The sequence below is a fragment of the Panicum virgatum genome, chromosome 4N (genome assembly GCF_016808335.1).
Source record: "Panicum virgatum strain AP13 chromosome 4N, P.virgatum_v5, whole genome shotgun sequence".
NCBI classification, from domain to species: Eukaryota; Viridiplantae; Streptophyta; class Magnoliopsida; order Poales; family Poaceae; genus Panicum; species Panicum virgatum.
The window spans coordinates 40559638-40587221 of NC_053148.1; the positions used below are offsets into that span (position 1 = coordinate 40559638).

The following is a 27584-nucleotide window of genomic DNA, read 5'->3' on the forward strand; positions in this document are numbered from 1 at the left end:
GGCTCAAGCGGTTCGAGTCTCATGGCACACGGAGGACGGAGGGCCCAGCCGCCGAGGTTGGAGGCGGCGGATTGGGGTGACGGCGGCGCAGTGGACTAGGGCGGAGGGCCTCGGCGGCGGCGGCGTAACGGACATGGGGATGAGGTCCGGAGCGGTGGCGGTGGGACGGAGGGCCCGGCCGCTGAGGTTGGAGGTGGCGGATTGGGGCGATGGCGGCGCGGTGGACCGGGGCGGAGGGCCTCGGCGGCGCCGGCGCGACGGACTTGGGGATGAGGTCCGGAGCGGCGGCGGTGGGACGGACCCTGAGCAGAGGGCGATGGCTGCGCGACGACCGGGGTGGAGGGCCTGAGCAACGGCAGCGTGGTGGCGCGACGGACGGAGCCGCTCCCGGTGGCGAGGATGGGCGGCGACATGTGTGGCGCGCGAACAGAAGCTCGAGGAGGAAGATGACCTGCGAGCGGGCCCCACAAACGGAGGCTAACAGATCTAAAAATTCTGTCATCCTATCCCTCTAACCAAACAATAAATGGAGCCACTCCGTCCCTCTAACCAAACAACTCTATAAGAACCGCTCCATCCCGAAAAATAAGAATGGAACCGCTCCATCCTACCTCGCTCTCCAACCAAACGCACCCTTTCTTAGTCTCGGTGCGTGTGTGACAGTGTCCATTGACTACTCTACTTTCTTAGTCTTAATAAGGATTGACGATGAATGGAGGCTACATTTAGCTTGGGGTTCATTGACTTATTTGTGGCATGTGCCTGCCTGCAAGCTTGCAACCTTTTGTGGCTGGGATATCTCGTTAAACACAAGATATTCTCATGATCTTGAGGCCTATGCTGTTCTTTTTTCCCACGGCAGAAAATTATCGTTGCATATTTCCATAGAAATTCTCTTTTAATTTACCACTCATTTGTTCTGTACCCACTGAGCTAATGCACTATATATACTGTAGATATATTTAGTTAAGTGATCATCAATCTCATGTATGATTGTTGTTGTAACAGTGTTTGTTGATGATGATTAACAACTGAACTAAATATTATTAGGTATCGGTTACATTTCATTGGATGTTGCAATATTCAGCATAAACGGTATATCTGGATGGATCGACTCGTTATACCCGTTGGGCCAACGAGGCCACATGCAGATTATAGATTGAGTTGGCCTATAGCCTCACAAATTGGCCATGAGGCCATAGGGCCAAGTTCAAGACCCGGTCCGGTCCGAGCCGACCCATTCCCATCTTTGACATGCTTCTTTCCTTGTAGCTTCTAGGAATTCACCGTCGTGATAGTACCTGCCTTTTAACACTTTAGCACAAAGAGAATCCTATTTCTGTTTTTTTTTTACCACGAGATGGGTATACTTCGAGTTATGCCTTAACTGCGCCTTTAGAAATCAGGCTCATACTCCCTCCGTTTGTTTTTAGGTGTCGTATTACATTTTTGTAAAAAGTCGGAAAAGTATGTCGTCTAAGCTTTTTCTCCGTAAACGCCTCGTTGGAGAATGACCAAATATTTTAACTTAATTATTTTATCTAGATGCTTTTCAGCATGACGAAGACGAAGAACTTGGCAGTGATCGGGCTGTAGATTTAATTGACTTCACAAATTTCAGCAAAACACATAAACACCATGTAATGCATACTAAACTTATTGAAAAAAGAAGAAGGAAACATTCTCATACCCGCAAAAAAAAAACATTCTCATGTCCGCTTCAACAGTTTTTTCTCTTTCAAAAAATCCATTCCCGTGTCGGCAGCGCATTCATACCGGTCTTTCTGGTCCACGTATTGTATATGGCTAACCTTCAAGTCTAAAGCGTAAATTCCGAAGTTCCCCAAAAAGCCTAAATTCCGAAGGCTGGTAGGCGACCAACAGAGGCCCCCTTGCCGTGCTCTGCTCTACTCATGGCAGACCATCGCCTGGGAAGACGCGGGGGAGAAATTCTGGAGATCTAAACCCCGGCACGCAGCCAGGGGAACCGGGAGCTACAGGTCGCCATCAAATCCACTTCTTGCCGCTTCAGGAATTGGGGAATTCTTCTTCCAGTCGCACCTTGATTTCTTGGTCAGTGTCCTCTTTATTCTGCGCGAAGATAGCCTCGTGGTTGCTTACTTGTTTCCAATCGTTTCTGCAGTGTCGAGTGACATTTGTGGAGCTGGAGGACAGAGCTTCGCGGCGGCGCCGGCGAAGATGAGCAGCGGAGACGGTGCTAACAGCAGGAGGGCTGCCTCAGGTGATGCGGAGGCGGAGCTGCATTTTGACTTTCTTACCAGCCTTCAGAGTTGCACTGTTCTCCCTTGCTGCCCCTGAAAGCAATATCTTGGATGAAGCAGAGCTGAACTGAGGAATATTCACTTGCTCAGTGATGCTTACCTGCGTGCGTTACTAAACATCAATTGCTAACCGGACACAAATTCTTACTGTTTCCGAGCAACTTGCTACATGTTCTGACAATTTGTTCAGATCCATTGTGGGCTTGTCCCACATTGTACTGTACTAATTCATAGCCATAGGCTCATGTTTTCTTTCCCCAATTCAGATGGGATGAGGAAGCTCAGAGAGTTGCTGCACAAGAGCGACAACCGCATATGTGCTGACTGCAGTGCACCTGATCCCAAATGGGCGTAAGTAATCTCGACTTCAAATTGCTGCTGCTTTCTCACATGTCAAGGCTTCATATGTAGTACCGGGACATAAATCTGAATATTAGAGTTAGCCTGATTGTCACTTTTTTGGGGGTAATTCTGCATTACCCAGTGTTCTGCACAGTTATTAGTCAATCCTATACCGACATCTTTGATTTGTTGACTACTTGACTGCTTGCATGATAACTTTCTTTGCACCTGCAGATCCGCTAATATTGGAGTATTCATATGCCTAAAATGCTCTGGTGTTCACAGAAGCCTTGGGACACATGTTTCAAAGGTCATTTGATTGCAACTAGAATAATGTTAATTGTTTCAGTAGTAGTATGTTAGTGATGTTTTCGAATGAAGTAAGTTTTGCAGCAGGCTTATTAATAGAAGCAGAACATTTTAAACTGCAAGATGATTGCTGCGCATTTAAAATCACAACAGGAAATGCATCACTCCTTTTCCATAATTGTTATGCATTATAGCAGCATGAAGGAATTCTGACTGAAACAAACATCTGCTTAGACAGGTTCTGTCAGTCACTCTAGATCAATGGACTGATGATGAAATTAACTCAATGATAGAAGTTGGTGGAAACTCTTACGCAAATGCTATATATGAAGCATTTCTTCCAGAGGGCTATCACAAACCGCATCCAGATTCTACCCAGGAAGAGAGAGCTGATTTCATCAGGTAAATGGCACACGAGTCTTGTAAAAAATTAGGATTCTAGCAATGAATTACAAAGTTTAATTTTTGACAACAATACCTTGTTAGTATTCAGTTTGAAATATGAGAAGAAATGTCCTTTATCTCAACCACTGTACCTGCCGACATTACCCAGTCATTCAGTTTCAAATATGGAGTAGCTAATTTACACTTCATTAAAGATCTTGCCATCCAAAGAAAGTATAAATTAGAGACTTCCTATGCCATTAGAACCTTTACCTGATATACGGTAATGGGACCGCCGAACACTGTTAGTTTTTGAAACCTCTCAGGTCCAAGTATGAGTCTCAAGAATTTCTGAAGCCAAGTCTAAGGATAGTTTCTAGTAATAGCTCTTTGGAGGCTACCTACTCTCGAAAACATATGGACAGCAATGCTTCACATTCTGCAAGTTTCAACAGTGAGGTAAGTCTGACAGTCTGACTTGATCCGGAATTACAAATTTAACCATATGATATTGCCAATTTTACCTTTAGTTACATAATGCTATTTTAGTATTCTTTGGTTTATATATTTTGCAGGCTGGCATGGTTGAGTTTATTGGAATACTAAAAGTTAAAGTAATAAGAGGGACTAAATTAGCTGTAAGAGACCTGATAAGTAGTGACCCCTATGTTGTACTGACTCTAGGGCAGCAGGTATTGCATTTCACCAACTTGAGCAATCCTCGTCAGATAGATTCCTGATTGTTTACCCTCATCTCTTTCAGATCATGTATTCATGTTAATTGATAACAGTATTGCTCTCTGCAGAAAGCAAAGACATCAGTGATTAAACGTAACCTAAATCCTGTTTGGAATGAAGAACTTAAGCTGTCAGTTCCTCAGCAATATGGACCTCTCAAGCTTGTTAGACTCCTTGGCACAAACTTCTTAACCATAAACTTTGGATTCAAAATTACATTGATAAAGACATCTAATAAACTCCTTTTATCCCTTTTGCAACCAGCAAGTGTTTGACTATGACATGCTATCGAAGGACGACAAAATGGGCGAGGCTGAGATTGACCTGCAGCCGATGATCAGTGCAGCGACTGCGTTCGGTGATGCTGACCTGCTCGCGGACATGCAGATCGGCAAGTGGCTCAAGTCCCCGGACAATGCGCTTGCCAGGGACAGCCCCGTCAATGTCGTCAATGGTAAGGTGAAGCAGGAGGTCTCGTTGAAGCTACAGAACGTGGAGTCCGGGGAGGTGGATCTGGAGCTGGAGTGGATACCTCTCAATCAGTAGAACTAGAACATTCAGTACTTTGCGTGACCTATCATAACCATAAGAATAAATTAATGTGCTTGGAAGTCATGGCAAACAGTTAAACAATGACCGTTGGTATAAAAACTGGTACAATATAGTTACAACTGATTCCAGCTTTGTACCAATTGTTTCCAATTCATAGTTTCCGGTTACAGTATCATCTAACCATTCTAATAGTAACTTTATTACGGTCATTATAGTTACAGTCAAAATATATACTTCGAAACAGTGGCGGACCTAGCACTAGGGCCACTAGGGCTATGATCAATTGATCATAGTCTTAGTCTTTGGTGAATTCTGGGTCCGCCCCTGCTTGGAAAATTAGTCCAGATTAGAGTTACAATGTGCAAACAAATGAAAGCCGCCAATATCTTGCTTTCAGTTTCTGGTGGCTTCAACTGGCCTTCATGTAATTAAGTACTTTAAACATGAACTGGAATATGCAAACAAATGATGACCTGTTATTATAGAGAATCACAAAATCCCCCACGTAAATTGGCAGGTGAGAAGCCAAATATGTGCCTGACTTCATGCCGTATTTTCATCAGATTGTAGATCTTCAATAGGATGCAAGTCTGTAAAGCATTGGCCCAGGTGGTATGGATAAGGCTCCATAAGAACATGCATCAACCCCCCCCCACACACACACCACTAAGAGCCATGGTAAACCTGATAAAAAGTTATTATCATGAAAACTAACTTCAAGTACAGCATCGAGCTAATGCATCATTTGGTACCAATTGATGTGTACTTTACTATGTTTGAAAGCAGCCAGGCAATCCTTAATTTATTTGCCACATCAGATTTTTACTTACATGGCAGTGTAGTTAATTCAATGAACACTAGCTGAGGTGGAGGGTTGAGACTAGTCTGCACTGCACTGCACTGCCAAAGTGTTCCAGAACAATAAGTTTTATGTTACTTATGCAATCACACTTCTTATTTTTGGTGAGAGCGCGTTCAGCTCACTTTAAGTCACTGCATAATGCTGAGCACTACACTAAGCTTGTTGGTTGCATAGATTGCATTTTGAAAGCTAAAGTGGATTATTTTGCTTGGTAATTGCACAGCCGCCCCCCTCCCTCAGAGCACCCTGCTCCTTCCTCCCCTCCGCCTTGCCTCGCCTCGCCGGTGGAAGCCCACCGGGCCGCAATGAGGGTGGCGGCAGGCACCGCCCCCCCCCCCCCCCCCTTGTGGATTCCTTCGCCCTTCATCTTCTCACCGGAGTTGGTTTGCTGGCTGGAGACCGCCGCCGCCGTCCTTCGCCGGTGGGGCGTAGATATGGCGATGGTGGTCGCTGATCTGACGCCTGCCGTCCTCATCTACGATGATTGGGCCTAGCCCTTGCGGATCGGCCGGGGGTAACAGTTGGCAGGTAAGCGGCTCGCGGTGCGGGCGCCTCCGAGGCAGCCTCCGGGGCCTGGGCGGGCAGCGAGAACGGAGGTTGCTCTTCAGGAGGGCGCAGGTCTCGATAGCGATGGCAGCAGTGGTGTCATTAGCGTTGACATCCAAGGGTGAAAACATGGTCATGCTATGGTGGCATCATTAGCGTCACTCCCTTAAAGGCGTCGCATTTGGATGGCGTCATTAGCAGATGAAATCGGAGTGGATAGACTTTGCTGGGGTCTACATCCACCGGAGACGAGGCGTGGGTCCATGATCGAAAGTCAGAGCTGCTTTCCGCATCAATAACCGGTTGTGGCCGCTTTTTTCGTGACCCTCGGTGCATAGTTCGTGACCGACCTACTATGGAAAGTTGGAGCTACTGGCTGCCATGGGAAGTTGGAGCTGCTGGCAACTCGGCAATGATGACTTATTGCAGTGTGTCATGTTTGTGCTTAATCATATTGTGTGGGTTGGTTACTGGTTAGCCCCTCAGAAGTCTTTGTTTGGCCCCTCACTGAGCTATCCTTTCGTCTTTGTTTGGCCCCTCACTGAGCTATCCTTTCTTGTACCTAAACTCTTTTTCATCTTATTTGAGGGGCAGATCTCCTGCCTTTGTCTCAAAAGAAAAAAAAAAACTGGACTTTACGACAGCTTTTGACATAGTATCTTGGGATTTTCTGTATCTGCATGGTAGCATGGGAAAACTGCGTGTGACCGGCGTTAACTGAAGGTGGTTATTGGGCGATAAAAAATATAGAGCAGCAAAACATCAGTTTGCTCTTAAAAGTTTTTACACAAGATTGGCACACAACCAAACTTCCGTTGGGTAAGATGGACAATACAACAATGTATGTCGATGGTAAACGTCTTGGGCATAAAGTGAATAAGCCAACACCAGCGTGGACAATGTCAGAAAGATAAACCGCATGTTATTCAGATGCCCGCATGCATCTCAATTCTGGACACGATTACAATTGTCAACGATCCCACAAATTGGTACGAATACTGCATTGTCATCTCCAAGCCGAGCACTGACCCATTGTCATCTCCAAGCCGAGCACTGACCCATAGAGACATAGTGATAGCTTGGAATATAGTATTAGGTTAGCAAGGAACAGGAGGACTTTTTGTGGGATCACCATACCAGAACAAGTTATCAAACAAAACTGCTTTGAAACGTAGATGCTATGGAAGAACACGGCAAGAAAAATATGGGAAGAGACAATCTCCTGCACTGAAAGAAAGAAGACTGCAAGCTGAAATAGAACTTCAATGCACACAAATGTTTGTCTGTCTAAACTGTTTCTGTATTTTGTACTCTTTGGGGCTCTCCTTTTTTGGTTCCAGTTCTTTCATGTGCATCTGCACAGTTTTCTGCATGATTATAAAAATAGAATGAAAATAAAAACTGCCCGGTGATTCTCTCCAATATTCACATCCAACTGTTCATGTACACACTTCACAACTTATTGACTGTTCATTTCGTGCATGTTATTCAAGATTCAAACTTTATGGCTTTTTACAAACAAGCATAACAATTTGTTGGTTTTGTGACACGGAAGTAGTACCGCCAGATTCATGTTACAAGTATTATAATTTTGTTGTCACCAGCCACAAGCCAAACCATGCCTTATATTTTGAAATGTAGTATGCAAAGGAAATCCCTTCTAAGAATTCTACTTTTGCAAATGTAATTGAGGACATACCTTTGCATCGAGTTCAATGGAAGCCATGTGCTTTTCTGTGTGACTCCATTTGAGAGCAACAGTTTCAGTAAGCAAATCCTAAGGCAATTGAAATGGAACTGAAGTACAAAGTAACTTGATGTTTCTCAAGATAAACAGCTACAGATATTGGTAATTAGCATAAGGGCCCCGCTAACCTTAAGTTTTATCATTGCTTGAAACCTCTTGTCATTTAACTTAGCCACCTGATCAACCAGCTTTTCTTGTGCTGGATTCCACATCATCCTCTTGGAATAAGTCTTCAAGCAGTCTCCTTCTCATATCTAAAAAGAAAACCAACTGTTATAGACTGTACATGGAGAAGGAAAGGAGAAAATTTCACAGGAGAAACCGAGAAAGTCTCGTACCAACACGACTTTGTCTTTCTTCTCGTGTCTTCTTTTGGAACCTCATCATGTTAATAATTTCTTCCTAGAAAATGTAATCATCAAAAGGTAAGAATCACCAGAAACAACTAAAAAATAAAAAATGGAAGGGAATAGATTAAAATAAATAGAACCTTTTGCTTGAGTATATTTGCCTCTTCATCTTCTAAATGCCTCTGTTTCTTCCGAAACTTTGTTATAGCTTCATTCATTCCTTCAATATTCTTTTTGTGTTGTTCTTTCTGAAGTTGAAGATTTTCGATGTCGCTTACATCAAGATCTGCGTGTAAGACTGACAAGAATAACAAATGACAGGTGAATTATATAAATGACAAATTTATCAAGGCAGAGATTATAGCACATACTGGACACAAAAAGTCAAGGATGGACTGCATCAACGAATCCTGAAATATGGCCACCATATCTCGATTTGGACCAACGGTAATGGTTATCCGGAGTCCAAAAGTCCGAAATAGCTATCTTTGATACCTCATTTTCTCTGCGATGAGTTTCATCTGTATCTTGTACTAAATAAACATATAAAGGGCGTCAATGAGATTAAAAAAAACAACATTTTGAGTGCAAGGTTCATTTATTCCATTCAGTAAACTGTTTAGCTTATCAAAACTGTGATCACGAATTACAATTTGTGCACTGAAATCGAACATCTGATAATGGTACGGGTAAATTTGTAACAACAAAGGTCTCATAATCATATAATTTGCTGTGATTTGGAGATATATTCTAGAAGAAATTAGTAGTGAAAGTTATTTCTAAGGACCATGCCAATGTCCAAAAAGACAATCTGTTGTAACTGGAGGGAGTAATAATATGGTACAGATTTATGAACACAACAAATGTAGTTATACCGAATCATCCAAAATCGCCTGACTAATCAAAACCTCTTTTACAGCATCAGGGGCATTAAATTCTTGATCAAGTCGGGAGTAAATCCCAAGTTGCTTCATCTGCCATAGGAGAATAAACAGAACAGTCAATATTACTATCGCGCAGTTCCCAGGCATGCTTTAAGTGTGAATATCAAGAAAACATTAGGATTGGTGATATCACAAAAAGGAGTGACCATAATAATCAGGAACAAGGGAAGATGGTTAGCGTGCATGAATAAAAGTTAGAAAAGAGGATGGAAAAAATAGGGACAAATGCTTGGTCCAATCTGCTTAACTCTGGAGTAATGTTTAGCGGCCATGTCCTTGTACGTTCACCAGCATAGTTCAGAACAGGGATGCCATACTTCTTCATTTGTCTAACCATGTAGTCACGGTCGGAATCATCCTGAGTGATGAATGACTGGCGCATACAGTTGTTTACAGTAATTACAATGTTTTTCCATGAGAAAAGAAACAAGATGATGGTGTGTCATATTCGTGATTCAACAACGCCAAAAAAACTAAGGACCTTTGTATATTGATAGTTACAGAAATGACATATTATTGGATGCTAATCATCTCTGTAACTGCAGGATAAATCTGCTTCTGCAGATAGACACAGAAAATGCATACAACATGGCAATGTGCAATGGTAGTATAGCACAAGATCCAGTAGTAACTGGTAAAGTGGTAAAATATTTAACCCTAGTTGCTTTCTCTAGTTTCATATAAATGCTAACCAAAAAAAAAAAAAAATACAACGGCAAGTTGGAAACTTCAGCCAATTGTCATCCAGCCATATTACAGTTTTCCCACATTGCAAGGTCTACTTAACTTTCACAGATATTCAAGTTGCACACATAGGCAATAATCATCTGAAAGAAACACGTTACCACCATGCAAACACTCCCTGGATACAGTTGAGTTCATTTGGACACGAGTAGTGTGTCAGGCTTGCGCTGCTTGCTGGGTGTGTTTGGCTTTGAACTTGGCCTCGAGCTCGACGCAGTGCTTCCAGCAGTGCCAGCAGCCACAATTGTCCCAGAAGCCGCCGCAGCTGCTGCCTTTGCAGCCTTCCGTGCACTCTTGTCAAGCTCAATCAAGCTCCGGGCTGCTAAGATCGCCTGTGGCACAAGGTCGTGACATGCACGAGCATAGACAACCCTCACAGCGCCTGCAGCTGCATCCCGCACCTCGACTGGGTTCAGCGGTGCAAGCAAGCAGTGCCCAAGAACCCTCATCACCGGCTGGAGCAGCTCCCAGGGTAGCGGCACCCTTGCCTCCTTGTCATAATCCTCACGGCAATTCCGCCCACTGGTATCTCCATTGATGTGCATCCCTGCCAGTTCCTCCTCCAATTCCTTCCCATTCTCAGCCTCTGATGACATTGGTGACACAGACCCCAGAGAGTCTCCTTCCTCTTCCTCCAGCTCCTTGTCATCAAGCTCAAAACGGCATTTGCAGTACTGCCCCGCCCACGCCGCCACAGCATTGCAGGCATCCACCTTCGATGCAGCAGGCATCTGCAGAATCTTGGAATAGTAAGCTTCGAACGCGACCCCAATTATCCCAGCGCGCTTCGTGGACTTCACAGCAGCCTGCGGCTCCAACGGTGGTGAGAGCACACCCACCACGGGAGTTGCCTGTGGAGGGGGGATCGGCGGGGGCTGCGGCCGGCGAGGGGACTTGGAGCTGGGGCTGGACGCCGGCGTGTGGTAGAGCGAGGGGACGGAGAGGTCCGGGACCTGGACGAGGACGGGCTTCCCCTGACGATTCTTGGCCTCAGAGGAGTAGACGGCGAGGAGCACCGCCTCGAAGCCGGAGAGCGACGAGGGTAGCTCGGGCGGGAGGCGGCGGAGGTAGAGCGCCGCCAGTAGGGGCAGGAACGCGAGCGCGGCGAGGCGGAGGTCGGGGTCAGCGGAGAGGAGCGTGTCGTAGAGCCAGTGGCAGGCGGGGTCGTCGGCACCCCCGCCCGCGCGGAGCGCGTCGGAGAGCGCCGCGTAGGCGGCGGGCGACCGGAGGAGCGCGCGCGCGGGGCGATCGGAGTCCGCCAGCGCCGCGACGTCCTGGGACGCGGCCGGGGGCAGGATGGAGGAGAGCGCCTGGATGCGGGACCGCGCCTGCGAGACCGACTCCCACCATGACGGGGTCGGGTCCGAGGCTGAGGCTGATGCGGAGGCGGAGGGGGACGGCGAGGCGGCGCCCGCGCCGGCGGAGGATGGGGACGGAGGCATGGCGGCGACGGCGGCGGAGAAGCCCAAGCCAAGATGAGATCTCCCCGGGCTCTCCGCAGCTGTCTGGAGGCAGCAGCAGGTTGGTAGGTGGAACGTGGATGCGACGGCATTCATTTTATTATTGGGCCCCGGCATTCATTTTATTATTGGGCCAACGCCAAACAGCTGTTATGCGAGGTCTAAAGGATTATGACCCTGTTTAGTTCTTTACAGGTAAACGCAAAAAAATCGTAAACACATTAAAGTGAAAAGGAATCTTGCTAATTTGAAGTACTAAATGAAGTCTATTTACAAAACTTTTTGTATGGATGGGCTGTAAATCGCGAGACGATTCTAATGAGTCTACTTAATTCATGATTTACAATAGTGATGCTACAGTACCATCCGCTAATTATTAATTAATCATGGATTAATTAGCATCATTAGATTCGTCTCGCGATTTACAACCCATCTATGCAAAAAGTTTTACAAATAGACTTCATTTAGTACTTCAAAAACCAAGATTCCTTTGCAAAATTATTTTGCAAAATGAACTAAACAGGCCCTATGTGTTGATCCGTGTTAAAAGGCCTAGCATCTGATCTTTGTATGGTTCGACCCGGGCTAGTTTTAGTGTGTGTTTAGTTGGTGAAAATGTTTGGGTTTTGGTACTGTAGTACATTTCGTTGTTATTTGACAAATAATATCCAATTACAGACTAATTAGGTGTCGGTGTAAGACACTCTTCGGGGCGAAGAGGTCACAACAGCTAGAGAAGTGGAGGGCGAAGTCATTAAATAAATAGCAGCGGACATGATTATGACACGAAAATCAAAGCAACAGCAATTTGCTCTGTATTTCAAATCTCTTCAATAGTTACAGGAGGAGTATTTATAGCTCAGAAACTCAACTACTCCCCACCCAAAATTCCCTTTCTACCCCCTAACTGCCAGCATCTTGGAATATTCCTTGGGCAAAAACATAATGTTACAACACTCGACATAACTTAGTGGAATTACAACTGTACATCTCGTACAGAATTCTGATAGTGGGGCCGCTCCACTTCGCGTCTCTAAGCGACTGTGGGTCTTCGCTACTCCGCACAACGGGGCTTTCGCCTCGCCGTCTGCCTCTTCGGCACGCACGCTCCCCCACGCTGCGGGCGCCGCCTCTTCGCTCCTCTTCGGGCGGCTTCGAGCAACTCAAGCCTTCGTTTGGTAGGCTTCGCTCCGAGCCCCTCGGGTCCACCCTCTTTGCCTTCGTGGTACACATCGTCGTTCGTCCGCTTCCTCGCTCGGAGCCGAACGCCTTCGACGACGGGCTTCGCCATCGGGCGAAGGTGGCGTCCCCAACATTAGGCTTAAAAGATTCAGCTCGTGCTAATCAGTTAGATTGTATGAAAGTGCATCTAGGCTCCTAGTGTGTTTTGGTGGATTGATTGACACCACGATTAAAGGACTAACCATCTTATTAAGTATATGAGTAGAAATTGATTATCATATTTGTTATATATGCGATGAAATATATCAATATTCAAGACAAAACTCATATGACAAGATGAATGCCACAACATGATCTAGTATGAGAATGATAACAAACAATGAGTATTGTGTGAATTGGGATATGTGTTATTGGTGAAGAATTCACTCTCATATCTAAATGAAGCTTGTTGAAGTATGTGGTACTCAAAATGACAAGTCAAGGTATTGAGAATGAGACAAGGTTGTATGCTTATGTATAGTCTCATATATTGGAAAAATTGTCATAAAAATTGCAAGTGATATTTGATGATCAAGCAAGTATGAAAGAAATAATTTTCATTATAATGTAAAAATCAATGTGAGTTCAAGAGGGCACTTGAGAATAAATGGATGGGATCGAAAGGCGAGTTTCTAGAGGCTATGTAAGCAAAGGCTTGGCATGAGCAAGGAAATCGATAATGATCAAGTCCAAGAGTTCTAAGAGATAAGGAGTATTTCACATTGAGAAGCATTATTCATTAGAAGAAGAAAAATAGCTTGAGGATCAAAATGGATTTCATTGTAAGTTAAATGTGATACAAGCCTACATAAAGCTATATGTGATGCAAGGATGAAGAGTTAGAATTCGGGAATGAGTTTCTAGGTACTAAGCTTGGAGAAGGGCAATTGGGGTTGTGCCGAGGAACCAATGCTAGGGTGACGAAACTAGAAGTGGATTGCATTCAAGGATAAAGGTTCAAGGTCACTAGCTCAAAGAAGATGTGATCAAAGTAAAGAAGCCAAGTTGGATGCACACCTCAGATTGTGATTGATCAACACACGGCATAGGATGAAAAAGAGAAGCTCAAAAAGTTGAAATGTAATTTATCTTTGATCTTGAGTTTAGGTATGCCGTACTATCAAGAGGGATGCATCAAAATGGTCTTTGGTTTAGTCTCAGTGCTCAAATAACCCATGTGAGTTGAGAGAGACACAAAAGCCTCACGTACACATTTTAACATTGCTGCCAGAGCAAATCCGGAAGTTCCGGATTTGGCACACGTGGCACTAACGGCTAGTTGGTTTGAAAACCCGGAGGTGCTGGTTGTAGAATCCGGAAGTTTCGGGTTCTAACTGTCACATAACGACTAGTTTTGTTGGGACCGGCTATTTATACCCCTTAGCCCCCTCCTTGGTGGGCTGCTGTTCCAGGCTTTATTCTGTTCATTGCTGATCGTCCCAAGAAACTTGGTGGCCATAGTTGAGCTCTCCCCAACCTCTCTTTGTGATATTGTGTGATTAGTGTATATTCTTGAGTTGGGTTGAGAGAGTGAATGCTTGAGAGCACTAGAGAGCACAGCAAACCTTGAGCACTTGAGATTAGCCGTGATTTGTGTGATTCGCATTTGTTACTCTTGGAGGTGAAGACTCCTAGACGGCTAGGCGTCGCCGGTTAGCTCCCAAGGATTGTGGTGAGCAGCGGCAAGTTTGTTGCAACACCGATCTTGTGCCACGAGGGCGCATGATCATATAGTGGAAGGAGGAAATAGCTTGACCTTGGAGTCGATATAAGCTTCCTCAACGGAGACTAGGATTCACACGTGGGTGCACGGGGTGAATCTGAACTTCGGTAAAACAAATCCTTGTGTTCATTGCATTTACATTTGTTTTGTAGATTTAAGGAGCTCTCCATTAGACACTTGTGTCTTGGAGATATTGTTGTTTCGTATGTGCAGGATCTGCGTGAACCTGCTCAAGGAACTTCTCTAAGCAGACTCTACAATTGGGGTTTGAATTTACATTCATTTATTAGCACTACTCTTATTGTGTTCACTCTGTTCAGAGTGAACTCGGAAGTTCCGGATTGACAAACCCGGAAGTTCCGAGTTCACCTACTGTCTAGTCCAAATCCGGAAATTCCGGATTTGAAACCCGAAAGTTCCGGATTTGGCAGACAGTCAATTTTATCCGCTACGTTTGAGTGAAAATTTGTAGGTGTGCCTATTCACCCCCTCTAGGCGACATCACGGTCCTTTCAATTGGTATCAGAGCATAACTTCACATCAAAGAATTCTAAGAGACAAGGAGAATTTCACATTGAGAAGCATTATTCATTAGAAGAAGAAAAATAGCTTGAGGATCAAAATGGATTTCATTGTAAGTTAAATGTGATACAAGCCAACATGAAGCTATATGTGATGCAAGGATGAAGAGTTGGAATTCGGGAATGGGTTTCTAGGTACTAAGCTTGGAGAAGGGCAATTGTGGTTGTGCCGAGGAACCAATGCTAGGGTGACGAAATGTTCTTTGGATTCAACTTGAAGAATCTTGGTCATGTGTGGTGGTCATGTTGGCAAGTATCAATTTTTCTAGAATCTTATTGTGAAGACGGTGACTTAAACTAGAAGTGGATTTCATTCAAGGATAAAGGTTCAAGGTCACTAACTCAAGGAAGATGTGCTCAAAATAAAGAAGCCAAGTTGGATGCACACCTCAGATTGTGATTGATCAACACACGGCATATGATGAAAAAGAGAAGCTCAAGAAGTTGAAATGTAATTTATCTTTGATCTTAAGTTTAGGTATGTCGTACTATCAAGAGGGATGCATCACAATGGTCTTTGGTTTAGTCTCAGTGCTCAAGTAACCCATGTGAGTTGAGAGAGACACAAAAGCCTCACGTATACATTTTAACATTCCGGATTTGGAATCCGGAAGTTCCGGATTTGACACACGTGACACTAACGGCTAGTTGGTTTGAAAACCCGGAGGTTCTGGGTTGTAGAATCCAGAAGTTCCGGTTTCTAATTGTCACATAACGGCTAGTTTTGTTGGGACCGGTTATTTATACCCCTTAGCCCCCTCCTTGGTGGGCTGCTGTTCCAGACTTTATTCTGTTCATTGCTGGTCGTCCCAAGAAGCTTGGTAGTCATAGTTGAGCTCTCCCCAACCTCTCTTTGTGAGATTGTGTGATTAGTGTATATCCTTGAGTTGGGTTGAGAGAGTGAATGCTTGAGAGCACTAGAGAGCGCAGCAAACTTTGAGCACTTGAGATTAGCCGTGATTTGTGTGATTCGCATTTGTTACTCTTGAAGGTGAAGCCTCCTAGACGGCTAGGCGTCGCTAGTTAGCTCCCAAGGATTGTGGTGAGCAGTGGCAAGTTTGTTGCAGCACCGATCTTGTGCCACAAGGGTGCATGATCATATAGTGGAAGGAGGAAATAACTTGATCTTGGAGTCGATATAAGCTTCCTCAACGGAGACTAGGATTCACACGTGGGTGCACGGGGTGAATCTGAACTTCGGTAAAACAAATCCTTGTGTTCATTGCATTTACATTTGTTTTGTGGATTTGAGGAGCTCTCCATTAGATACTTGTGTCTTGGAGATATTGTTGTTTCGTATGTGCAGGATCTGCGTGAACCTGCTCAAGGAACTTCTCTGAGCAGACTCTACAATTGGGGTTTGAATTTACATTCATTTATTAGCACTACTCTTATTGTGTTCACTCTGTTCTGAGTGAACTCGGAAGTTCCGGATTAACAAACCCGGAAGTTCCGAGTCCACCTACTGTCTAGTCCAAATCCGGAAGTTCCGGGTTTGGCAGACAGTCAATTTTATCCGCTGCATTTGAGTGAAAATTTGTAGGTGCACCTATTCACCCCCCTCTAGGCGACATCACGGTCCTTTCACTGTGCAATTAGTTAATTTTTTCAACTGCATTTAATGCTCCATGCATGTGTCTAAGATTCGATGTGATGGGTATTATGCAAAAAAAATTTGGGAACTAAACAGGGCCTATAATAATTAAACCTTCTATTTTTTATCTCCAATCCGAGTTGATGGAAAATTAAGAGTGCGAGGTTGGCCAGGCCCATTTACCAGGTACTTTCTTCTTACTATGTCTCTAATACTAGAATGATAAGCAATTATTTTCTTCCTTTTGCCTGGATCAAATTGGATCTCCTCCTCCCAAATGATATTCTCAGGAGCTGATGGCATTGGATGAAAAGTAACATTATTGGCATCTCGCTGATGAGAATTACCAACATTATTAGCAGCAACATCTGGTGCTTTCCTTTTCAACCATCTTTCCTTAAACGAACCTGCAACACTTTGTTAAAAATTTCAGCTACATGCTTCCTATGTGCTCCTGTTCAAGAATCAAGGGAAGAAAATTAAAGAATCAATTGATCATGCACTATAAAACTTACTTGACATGGTTTTTGTATATTAGATCAATTTTCAGAGTCTCCAATCTCAACGAATCCTTGCAAAAATAAACCGCCTCAACTATAGATCCAAATAATCCTGCAGTTCAATTGAAGTAAAGAGAACCTATAACCAATAAAACGAAACACTGCCTGTCTGCCTTAATACTTCAAAGAAAATGATTGGCCAAAAAAATTCTAGAGGATTACGAATGATAAAGTGGAGTGGAGCAAAGTGAGAAGCTAGAAACATGTGCAGCAGCGGCAGAGAGAAAAAGGAGTTGACAAAGAGCACTGAAACCTGCTGCGACAAGTCATGCAGTGGTGCCGCAGACAAGAGTCAGGAAGACAAAGATTCAAAAGGCATTGACTCAACTCCAAAAATTTCAGCAAACCCGAAAGTTCCGGATTCAGAACCCGGAAGTTCCGGATTGGAGAATAATGCTGAAATATATCAATCAAATGATGAATCAGTCTCTAATTTGTTCTGCTCAATCACATTATGGTCATCATCAGTGCTTTATGGACACAGCTGAAGACAATTCAGATTCAGATATTGATAGTGGTAGTGATTGTGATAGTGATGATGATGACGAGGAGCTAATGCTTGAACTTAGAAAAATAAGCAAGAAGAGCAGAGAAACAATCCTTGGGCTGATGAAAAAGGTGATGAAGCAAGATCAAGAAATAAAGAAATAAAAGAAGGTTCTCAACAAAAGGGATGATGAAATCAAATATCTTGCTCTAGTAGAAGAGAGAAATCATGCTCTCAAGACTGAATTGGATGAGCTTACTAGCAAGTATATGGACCTTCAAAATCTGCATCAGAAACTCAAGTGCTCCAATGACCAACTTGTGGATTCATTTGTCAATCTAGAAGTTGCTCATGAGGTCATATTTACAATGGTGAAATCATACAAGCAAATTGACAACACTTGCTCATAAAATGAGAACAAAGAGAAACAATCTTGGTATGAGCAAGTGATCGTGGAATATTGCAATGATGATCTCGCCCTAGAAAATGAAGTGCTCAAGCAAGCGGTTGAGAGACTCTCACAAGACTTGTCAAAATTGAAAGGCAAGAGTGTTGTACAACCTTCTCAAGATAACCATGAGACCATGGTGAAGAAGCTTGAGAAGGGGTCCACCGTGCAAAACTCACGCAATCTTATACACAAGTCAAAGGAGAGCAAGTCTCAAACAAAAAAAAAGAATTTAGCTCATGTCAAATGCTTCAAGTGCTCCAACATGGGACATTATGCTTCAATGTGCTCATTCAAGCAAAAAGGCCAGCAAACTCTCTCCAAGAGACAAAGAAGCCTTGCCAAAAGAAGATGTTTTGACTGCTACAAAATGGGACACAGAATTGCAACTTGCCCAGACAAGTCAAGCAAACCCGGAAGTTCCGGAGTGTACAACCCAGAAGTTCCGGTTTTCAAATCACAATGGCATTTCAGGCTAAACAAAGGCTTCAAGAAGACTCAAGAAAAATACTTGGAGAAGAAAGCAGTTAAGGACAATAAGAACAATCAATCAAGCAACATTAAGCACAAAGTTTGCTATACATATCGAGAAAAAGGACATCTTGGTAAGGATTGTCCAAATGGTAACTCTCCTAAGCCAAACTTGATCAACAATGTACATTTATGCTATAGGAGACCTTCAAATGGTGTTGGTGCCGGTAGGATGGTGAGTTCATCAACTACTCGCCCAAGAGACATTTGGGTTCCCAAATCTTTGTTGACTAACCTTCGTGGACCCAACTTGGCTTGGGTACCAAAATGTGCTTAAAAGAATTAGCAGGTACTCAGAGATGCATTGTGGACTTGGCAAACTTAAGAAAAGCTTCACTTCAACATCATTGTCCAAAAGATCATCTAGAAAATCGCCAAGTTCAACTCAAACCGATCCATCAATCCAATGCATCTCTGATAACAAGTATTTTCTTCTTAGCTAATCAAGTTCTAATATCTGAAATTGCATAGTGTGGTTTCAAGTAGAAGAATTGTTTAGCATCCTTTGTAAATTTGAGTTATCTATGCAAATATCAATTGTGATGCTCTTAACAAGCTCTGTGGTGGAGCTAGTGCTTTAGTAACATTACAGGAGCATCTACAAGTGTTGAAGAATGAAGAAATGTTAAGAATTCATGGATTACACTACGTCAAGAAAGTCTGGTAAATCCGGAAGTTTCAGATTTCGCAACCCGGAAGTTCCGGATTTCCAAAGAAATCACAGTCGAGGAATATCTGCAGAAAGACAGTGGTCTTGACCTGACTCTTAGGACTGTGAGCTCATTCTTGACTTACTCAATGTTTTAGATACAATCTTTGATTAAATCCGACCAAGATATGAAATGAGTCTCCTCAAGTGTCTTTATTGATCACAAGTGCATATCTCAAGAATCCTATCCTTGATGCACTTATTTAGGGGGAGCTTATTTCATATTTTGTGCCTTGCTACTAACCTCGCTTTCAAGGCTTCATGTGTGTAGAAAACATATACATGATCACAAGGGTAATATGCTTCACTACGAGTATGCCACTTGACTTCAAGGACACCAATCCAACTTGAAAAAGGTGTATCTAAACTCAAAATTGGATTGATTATCACTTTGTGTGGCTGCTCTCCATAATATGGCTTAAGTTTCTCATTTGGTCTTAATCGATCAAAAGATGCACATATACTTGCCTCCATATACATGTGTGCATTATTCACTCTTGAGAAACTTAGTCCATGTTATGAGGCTTTATTGCTTGACGACTCATTGTCCTCCACACTTCAAGAGTCATCAAGCACAAAGCTAGGGTTTGTGCTACTAATATGATTTACTTGGACTTTTGAGCTTATCATGACTCATTCAAACAAAAAGGGTTCAAGTTGTATTTATGATAATCATGCGCAAACCATGTGTGAGATATCCTTCTTTTGTGAAGGACATGAAATCTAAAGGACCAAGGTATGTTTTTATTTGGGTCAAGTATTTAAGTTGTGCATCTAGACCCTCTACATGCTAGTGTGTGCATGTTTTGTATCAAGTAATTCCAAGTCATTTTGTATCTTTAGATATTTGGTTGATACCTTCTTTTAAGATTGACTCAGTGTCAAAAGATTTAAAAGTGTTGTGAGGTATGAGCCAAATATGCTAAGGACGGTGCTTGACTTGAGTTACTAGATACATGAGTGTTATAGGATAGATTTTTCGAAAACCAACTAGTATGCTAGGTGTGTGTTTTTTGGAAACTTTTGGTTCTTGGTCTTTGTGACCATGTCAAGTTGTCTTGTGGTTATAGTTACACTTGTTTGATTATTGGCTAACCACAAAACAACAAGACTCTCTCAAGTCCATAGGATCTATTCCAATCTCATCTCAAGGGCTATATTCTTTGGAAATGCTCTCTCTCATCAAATTCAAGCCTAGATTCCTATTTCAAATGGATATCTAAGACAAAGGAACGAAAATACCAAAATCTTTCTCTTGTCAAGGCCCTCTCATCTAGAAATCAAACTCTATCAACACTTTTGAGATATTTTGCCCAATTCTGAGAATAGTCCGGATTCTCTGGGTTTCAGCCCGAATTCTCAGGGGTGGCCCGGATACTATGGCTTTTCTCCCGGATTCTCTGGGTTTCAGCCCGGATACTCTGGGGCGGCCCGGATACTCTAGCTTTTCTCCCGGATTCTCTGAAGTTTACCCAGGTACAGCAGTAAATCCGGAAGTTCCGAGTTTGTAACCCAGAAGTTCCGGATTTAGTGGGTAAAAATATTCACCACTAAAGTTCTGAGAAATTTCCATGGATATATTTGTTCCAAAATTTTTATGGATATCTAAGAAGTTGGAACTCACATTTATCTCGGACAAATTCTCCAAAATCAAGTCTTGACCGAGGGGTAATGTGAAACCCGGAAGTTCCGGTTTTCTAAACCCGGAAGTTCCGGATTTCAACAGGTATATCACTATTCAGCCCGTGACTTACCCTTTCACCTCTCATTCTCTCTCCCACTCACTGCCAGACACAAACACTGTTCGGGAGAGGCGATTTTGGGGCGATTCAGCCATTTGATCAAGGATTTCAAGGATTAAAGGGCGGCTCTTGGTGATTACAATCCAGAGGTTCCGGATCCATCCTCCGGAATCAATTTCAAATCCTTCCCACCATGAGCAACGGTACAAAATCAATCTTTTTGCCTGATCTCTTTACCTAGGATTGATCTGTTCGATTCCTTTGGTAGGACACCTACATTTAGACCATAGATGTTATCCCTAGCAAAAGAATCAAGTTTCCTTGGTCGATCTAAGCGTTGTCCCATTCTAGGGTTTTCTGGGCAAACCCGGAAGTTCCGGATTTCAAACCCAGAAGTTCCAGATTTACCCAGAGAGCTAAAAACCAGTTCTATCATTCTCAGTGTCGTTTGCTCAAAATCATTCCTGTCCTAAATCCAAGGTTCCTTCATTGTTTCCACAGATAATTCAGATGATGAAAGGTTTGTTTTGAGGAGGAGGAGCAAAAATCCTAATGTTCCTATTGGGACAAGGAGATCCATGAGGCAACTTTCCAGAGGCACCTTGCACATTGCAGATGAGCCAGAGATTCAGGAGGAAAACAACACCTCTAGTGATGATGGGGAGGAAAGTGATCCAAACTATTAGGAATCACCTCCCCATGGGACAAACAGGAGTGGTAGGCAAATGAGGGGTAGCAGCAGCAGTGGTGGCCATGGGATTAGCAGTGGTGGTGCTCGACTCGATGATGATGAGGAGGAGGAGGAGGAAGAAGAACATGTACAGCAGTCCGGTCAGCCACTCTTTGTGACTGGAGTCATGTTGAGAAAGCCAAGTGTTCCCCATGACTATATCATGACTAATTACATGAAGAGGGGAATGACAGACAAAGTAAGGAAAGAAAGATTGAAGAATCCTTTGCGTGCTAAGAAAGGAAGAAGTGTTTATTATAGATTTCAAACCAAGTTCCATCAAGACTTCTATGTGAGTGAAATTCTTAGCAAGAAATACAAAGTGGCACGCTCTCAATTTATGAATTGGCCAAAACTTGAGAGCATGGGAGATCCAATATTTAATGAGATCATTAGTACATGCAAGGCTAAGCACATATACAAAATCATGGCATTTTAATATGATTGGAACATTGAAGTGATTGTCCAATTTTATGCCACTTGCTATTTTGAAACATATGATGATATGAGATGGGTCCATTGGATGACAGAGGGAAAATGGTATAAAATTAATTATGTTGAGTTTGCAGCCATGTTTTGATTTGGGAGAGCTGATGCAGAAAGAGTTAGACTTCACCTTAGCTCTCCTCTCCCCAAAGAAGAAATGAAATGCATGTACTTACCTGGCAGGGAGTCAGAGTTTGGGGGGCCTAAAGGACTAGTTCCATTTTATGCATATCTTAACAAGTTTTTTAGGAAGACACTTGCTCCTATAGAGGGTGATGCTCACAATATATCGTCATATGGAAAGAATTTGCTATATGCTTTAACTCCTAGTGAGCCAGAGTTCAGTGTGTTTGATTACATATGGGAGGAAATCAAGTCCATATCTGAATCACCTCAAAAGTGTTGTCATTTTGGAGCTTATCTCATGTTCATGATTGATCAAAAGACCAACAAAAGATTAGAGTTTGATTACAAACATCCTCATGTTGATGTCAAGATGGACTCACACCCCGGACCCACTCTTGCTGAAATTATTGCATCTAGAGAGCAAGCTGCAGCTCCAGGTGATGGTGATACAGCCCAACATGCTCCTACACATGCTCCTAGTGCACCACATGTCCCTACTCGCTCCTATTCTAGGCGTGGTGGCTCTATATCTCTAAATTGGGAAAAGCCTCCCTCTCCAATTAGAAAGATGTTCAACATGATTTTTGGGATGTGCAAGTCCACAAATGATGTGGTGCACAAGGAGAGGGAAAGGAGGAAGAAAGACACTTTGAGGCTAAAGAAATTGCAAGAATCCATGTTGCCCAAAGATCCTCCCTCACCCATTAGCTCAGAAGGACAGCAAAGTGAGCCTGAAACTATGGAACAAATGAATGCTAGATATCAGCAAGAAGATTATTGGGGGCAGCTCTATGGTAGTGGCACCACATTCTATGTTAACCCTGCTTTTGTTGACCCCTCGACCGCTCCTTTCATGCCTCAGGCTCCTCAGTTTCCACCACCAGAGGATGATGATCAGCAGTAGAAGCTCCAGAAGAACTCCCCATAGACCCTTCTTGGTGATGGATGACAAAGGGGGAGAAATTGTTAAAGATTAAAGCTTCTATTCAGATTTCAGTGGTTCTGGTCTGGCAAACCCGGAGGTTCCGGGTTTCCAAATCTGAAAGTTCCGGATTTGGGTGTGGTATGCCACATGCCATGTAATAAATTCTTTTTAGCCCATGTGGACTTGAGAACAATTTGTAATGTGTGACATTGTGTGGTGAACCATATTTAGATGCTTTAAATTAAGATGTGATACTTGTTAGTGTGATAAAATATGATGAAATGATGATTTGTTGCTTTAGGCCAGTTCTGCTGGCAAATCCGGAGGTTCCGGATTTGGAACCCGGAAGTTCCGGGTTTGTGTGGACAGAACTGATCAGTTTATTTCATTTTGCTATTGTGTGAGATTTCTGTCATATGCATCACGTATTATATGTTCACACATGTATTTTGCACTCCATGGATGATGAGATTTAGGGGGAGCTCTTTGTTTTCTTGTGAACATGTGAAAAATGGCATTTGAGGCCAAATTATTTGAATTCCATTCAATGCACATTGTAAGGGAGAGCTCCTACTAAATCTGAAAATTCAAAACTTCAATTGATTATATCTTTTTGTAAGCTTTAATCGGTGTTGTCATCAATCACCAAAAGGGGGAGATTGAAAGTGCATCTAGACCCCTAGTGTGTTTTGGTGGATTGATTGACACCACGATTAAAGGACTAACCATCTTGTTAAGGATATGAGCAGAAATTGATTATCATATTTGTTATATATGCGATGAAATGTATCAATGTTCAAGACAAAACTCATATGACAAGATGAATGCCACAACATGATCTAGTATGAGAATGATAACAAACAATGAGTATTGTGTTAATTGGGATGTGTTATTGGTGAAGAATTCACTCCCATATCTAAATGAAGCTTGTTGAAGTATGTGGTACTCAAAATGACAAGTCAATGTATTGAGAATGAGACAAGGTTGTATGCTTATGCATAGTCTCATATGTTGGAAAAATTGTCATAAGAATTGCAAGTGATATTTGATGATCAAGCAAGTATGAAAGAAATGGTTTTCATTATAATGTAAAAATCAATGTGAGTTCAAGAGGGCTCTTGAGAATAAATGGATGGGATCGAAAGGCGAGTTTCTAGAGGCTATGTAAGCAAAGGCTTGGCATGAGCAAGGAAATCGATAATGATCAAGTCCAAGAGTTCTAAGAGATAAGGAGTATTTCACATTGAGAAGCATTATTCATTAGAAGAAGAAAAATAGCTTGAGGATCAAAATGGATTTCATTGTAAGTTAAATGTGATACAAGCCTACATAAAGCTATATGTGATGCAAGGATGAAGAGTTAGAATTCGGGAATGAGTTTCTAGGTACTAAGCTTGGAGAAGGGCAATTGGGGTTGTGCCGAGGAACCAATGCTAGGGTGACGAAACTAGAAGTGGATTGCATTCAAGGATAAAGGTTCAAGGTCACTAGCTCAAAGAAGATGTGATCAAAGTAAAGAAGCCAAGTTGGATGCACACCTCAGATTGTGATTGATCAACACACGGCATAGGATGAAAAAGAGAAGCTCAAAAAGTTGAAATGTAATTTATCTTTGATCTTGAGTTTAGGTATGCCGTACTATCAAGAGGGATGCATCAAAATGGTCTTTGGTTTAGTCTCAGTGCTCAAATAACCCATGTGAGTTGAGAGAGACACAAAAGCCTCACGTACACATTTTAACATTGCTGCCAGAGCAAATCCGGAAGTTCCGGATTTGGCACACGTGGCACTAACGGCTAGTTGGTTTGAAAACCCGGAGGTGCTGGTTGTAGAATCCGGAAGTTTCGGGTTCTAACTGTCACATAACGGCTAGTTTTGTTGGGACCGGCTATTTATACCCCTTAGCCCCCTCCTTGGTGGGCTGCTGTTCCAGGCTTTATTCTGTTCATTGCTGATCGTCCCAAGAAACTTGGTGGCCATAGTTGAGCTCTCCCCAACCTCTCTTTGTGATATTGTGTGATTAGTGTATATTCTTGAGTTGGGTTGAGAGAGTGAATGCTTGAGAGCACTAGAGAGCACAGCAAACCTTGAGCACTTGAGATTAGCCGTGATTTGTGTGATTCGCATTTGTTACTCTTGGAGGTGAAGACTCCTAGACGGCTAGGCGTCGCCGGTTAGCTCCCAAGGATTGTGGTGAGCAGCGGCAAGTTTGTTGCAACACCGATCTTGTGCCACGAGGGCGCATGATCATATAGTGGAAGGAGGAAATAGCTTGACCTTGGAGTCGATATAAGCTTCCTCAACGGAGACTAGGATTCACACGTGGGTGCACGGGGTGAATCTGAACTTCGGTAAAACAAATCCTTGTGTTCATTGCATTTACATTTGTTTTGTAGATTTAAGGAGCTCTCCATTAGACACTTGTGTCTTGGAGATATTGTTGTTTCGTATGTGCAGGATCTGCGTGAACCTGCTCAAGGAACTTCTCTAAGCAGACTCTACAATTGGGGTTTGAATTTACATTCATTTATTAGCACTACTCTTATTGTGTTCACTCTGTTCTGAGTGAACTCGGAAGTTCCGGATTGACAAACCCGGAAGTTCCGAGTTCACCTACTGTCTAGTCCAAATCCGGAAATTCCGGATTTGAAACCCGAAAGTTCCGGATTTGGCAGACAGTCAATTTTATCCGCTACGTTTGAGTGAAAATTTGTAGGTGTGCCTATTCACCCCCTCTAGGCGACATCACGGTCCTTTCAATTGGTATCAGAGCATAACTTCACATCAAAGAATTCTAAGAGACAAGGAGAATTTCACATTGAGAAGCATTATTCATTAGAAGAAGAAAAATAGCTTGAGGATCAAAATGGATTTCATTGTAAGTTAAATGTGATACAAGCCAACATGAAGCTATATGTGATGCAAGGATGAAGAGTTGGAATTCGGGAATGGGTTTCTAGGTACTAAGCTTGGAGAAGGGCAATTGTGGTTGTGCCGAGGAACCAATGCTAGGGTGACGAAATGTTCTTTGGATTCAACTTGAAGAATCTTGGTCATGTGTGGTGGTCATGTTGGCAAGTATCAATTTTTCTAGAATCTTATTGTGAAGACGGTGACTTAAACTAGAAGTGGATTTCATTCAAGGATAAAGGTTCAAGGTCACTAACTCAAGGAAGATGTGCTCAAAATAAAGAAGCCAAGTTGGATGCACACCTCAGATTGTGATTGATCAACACACGGCATATGATGAAAAAGAGAAGCTCAAGAAGTTGAAATGTAATTTATCTTTGATCTTAAGTTTAGGTATGTCGTACTATCAAGAGGGATGCATCACAATGGTCTTTGGTTTAGTCTCAGTGCTCAAGTAACCCATGTGAGTTGAGAGAGACACAAAAGCCTCACGTATACATTTTAACATTCCGGATTTGGAATCCGGAAGTTCCGGATTTGACACACGTGACACTAACGGCTAGTTGGTTTGAAAACCCGGAGGTTCTGGGTTGTAGAATCCAGAAGTTCCGGTTTCTAATTGTCACATAACGGCTAGTTTTGTTGGGACCGGTTATTTATACCCCTTAGCCCCCTCCTTGGTGGGCTGCTGTTCCAGACTTTATTCTGTTCATTGCTGGTCGTCCCAAGAAGCTTGGTAGTCATAGTTGAGCTCTCCCCAACCTCTCTTTGTGAGATTGTGTGATTAGTGTATATCCTTGAGTTGGGTTGAGAGAGTGAATGCTTGATAGCACTAGAGAGCGCAGCAAACTTTGAGCACTTGAGATTAGCCGTGATTTGTGTGATTCGCATTTGTTACTCTTGAAGGTGAAGCCTCCTAGACGGCTAGGCGTCGCTAGTTAGCTCCCAAGGATTGTGGTGAGCAGTGGCAAGTTTGTTGCAGCACCGATCTTGTGCCACAAGGGCGCATGATCATATAGTGGAAGGAGGAAATAACTTGATCTTGGAGTCGATATAAGCTTCCTCAACGGAGACTAGGATTCACACGTGGGTGCACGGGGTGAATCTGAACTTCGGTAAAACAAATCCTTGTGTTCATTGCATTTACATTTGTTTTGTGGATTTGAGGAGCTCTCCATTATATACTTGTGTCTTGGAGATATTGTTGTTTCGTATGTGCAGGATCTGCGTGAACCTGCTCAAGGAACTTCTCTGAGCAGACTCTACAATTGGGGTTTGAATTTACATTCATTTATTAGCACTACTCTTATTGTGTTCACTCTGTTCTGAGTGAACTCGGAAGTTCCGGATTAACAAACCCGGAAGTTCCGAGTCCACCTACTGTCTAGTCCAAATCCGGAAGTTCCGGGTTTGGCAGACAGTCAATTTTATCCGCTGCATTTGAGTGAAAATTTGTAGGTGCACCTATTCACCCCCCCTCTAGGCGACATCACGGTCCTTTCACTGTGCAATTAGTTATTTTTTTCAACTGCATTTAATGCTCCATGCATG

At 43.0% G+C, this 27584-nt stretch overlaps 2 protein-coding genes across 10 annotated transcripts; one reads left to right on the top strand and one right to left on the bottom strand.

Moving 5' to 3' along the window:
- The first annotated feature begins 1730 nt into the window (after positions 1–1730).
- On the top strand, positions 1731–4782 carry LOC120669711 (ADP-ribosylation factor GTPase-activating protein AGD12-like). 3 transcript variants are annotated; one of them, XM_039949542.1, is made up of 9 exons: positions 1731–2073; positions 2144–2242; positions 2549–2633; positions 2859–2934; positions 3172–3335; positions 3644–3776; positions 3893–4009; positions 4124–4219; positions 4320–4782. In XM_039949542.1, the coding sequence occupies exons 2-9, from the start codon at positions 2200–2202 to the stop codon at positions 4599–4601; spliced, it is 996 nt and encodes a 331-aa protein (XP_039805476.1). In that variant the 5' UTR covers positions 1731–2073; positions 2144–2199; the 3' UTR covers positions 4602–4782. The 3 variants fall into 3 exon arrangements, with proteins under 3 accessions (XP_039805476.1, XP_039805477.1, XP_039805478.1); XM_039949543.1 differs by having other exon boundaries at positions 1804–2000; XM_039949544.1 differs by having other exon boundaries at positions 1820–2073; positions 2144–2386.
- A 2628-nt stretch (positions 4783–7410) lies between these two features.
- LOC120669712 lies at positions 7411–11376 on the bottom strand. Of its 7 annotated transcripts, none has more exons than XM_039949547.1 (5): positions 8988–11376; positions 8253–8645; positions 8101–8164; positions 7891–8016; positions 7411–7792 (listed from the first exon to the last, which is right to left on the bottom strand). In XM_039949547.1, exon 1 carries the CDS (start codon positions 11354–11356, stop codon positions 9935–9937), a length of 1422 nt encoding a protein of 473 aa, XP_039805481.1. In that variant the 5' UTR covers positions 11357–11376; the 3' UTR covers positions 7411–7792; positions 7891–8016; positions 8101–8164; positions 8253–8645; positions 8988–9934. The 7 variants fall into 7 exon arrangements, with proteins under 7 accessions (XP_039805481.1, XP_039805482.1, XP_039805480.1 ...); XM_039949548.1 differs by having other exon boundaries at positions 8253–8398; positions 8484–11376; XM_039949546.1 differs by having other exon boundaries at positions 8253–8410; positions 8484–11376.
- Between the last annotated feature and the right edge of the window lie 16208 nt (positions 11377–27584).

Coding starts and splice junctions, on each gene's coding strand:
- LOC120669711 (XM_039949542.1), top strand. CDS start 2,200: ATGAGCAGCGGAGACGGTGCTAACAGCAGGAGGGCTGCCTCAG. Junction 2,634..2,858: donor GCACCTGATCCCAAATGGGC/GTAAGTAATCTC, acceptor TTGCACCTGCAG/ATCCGCTAATATTGGAGTAT. Junction 2,935..3,171: donor TTGGGACACATGTTTCAAAG/GTCATTTGATTG, acceptor CTGCTTAGACAG/GTTCTGTCAGTCACTCTAGA.
- LOC120669712 (XM_039949547.1), bottom strand. CDS start 11,356: ATGAATGCCGTCGCATCCACGTTCCACCTACCAACCTGCTGCTGCCTC.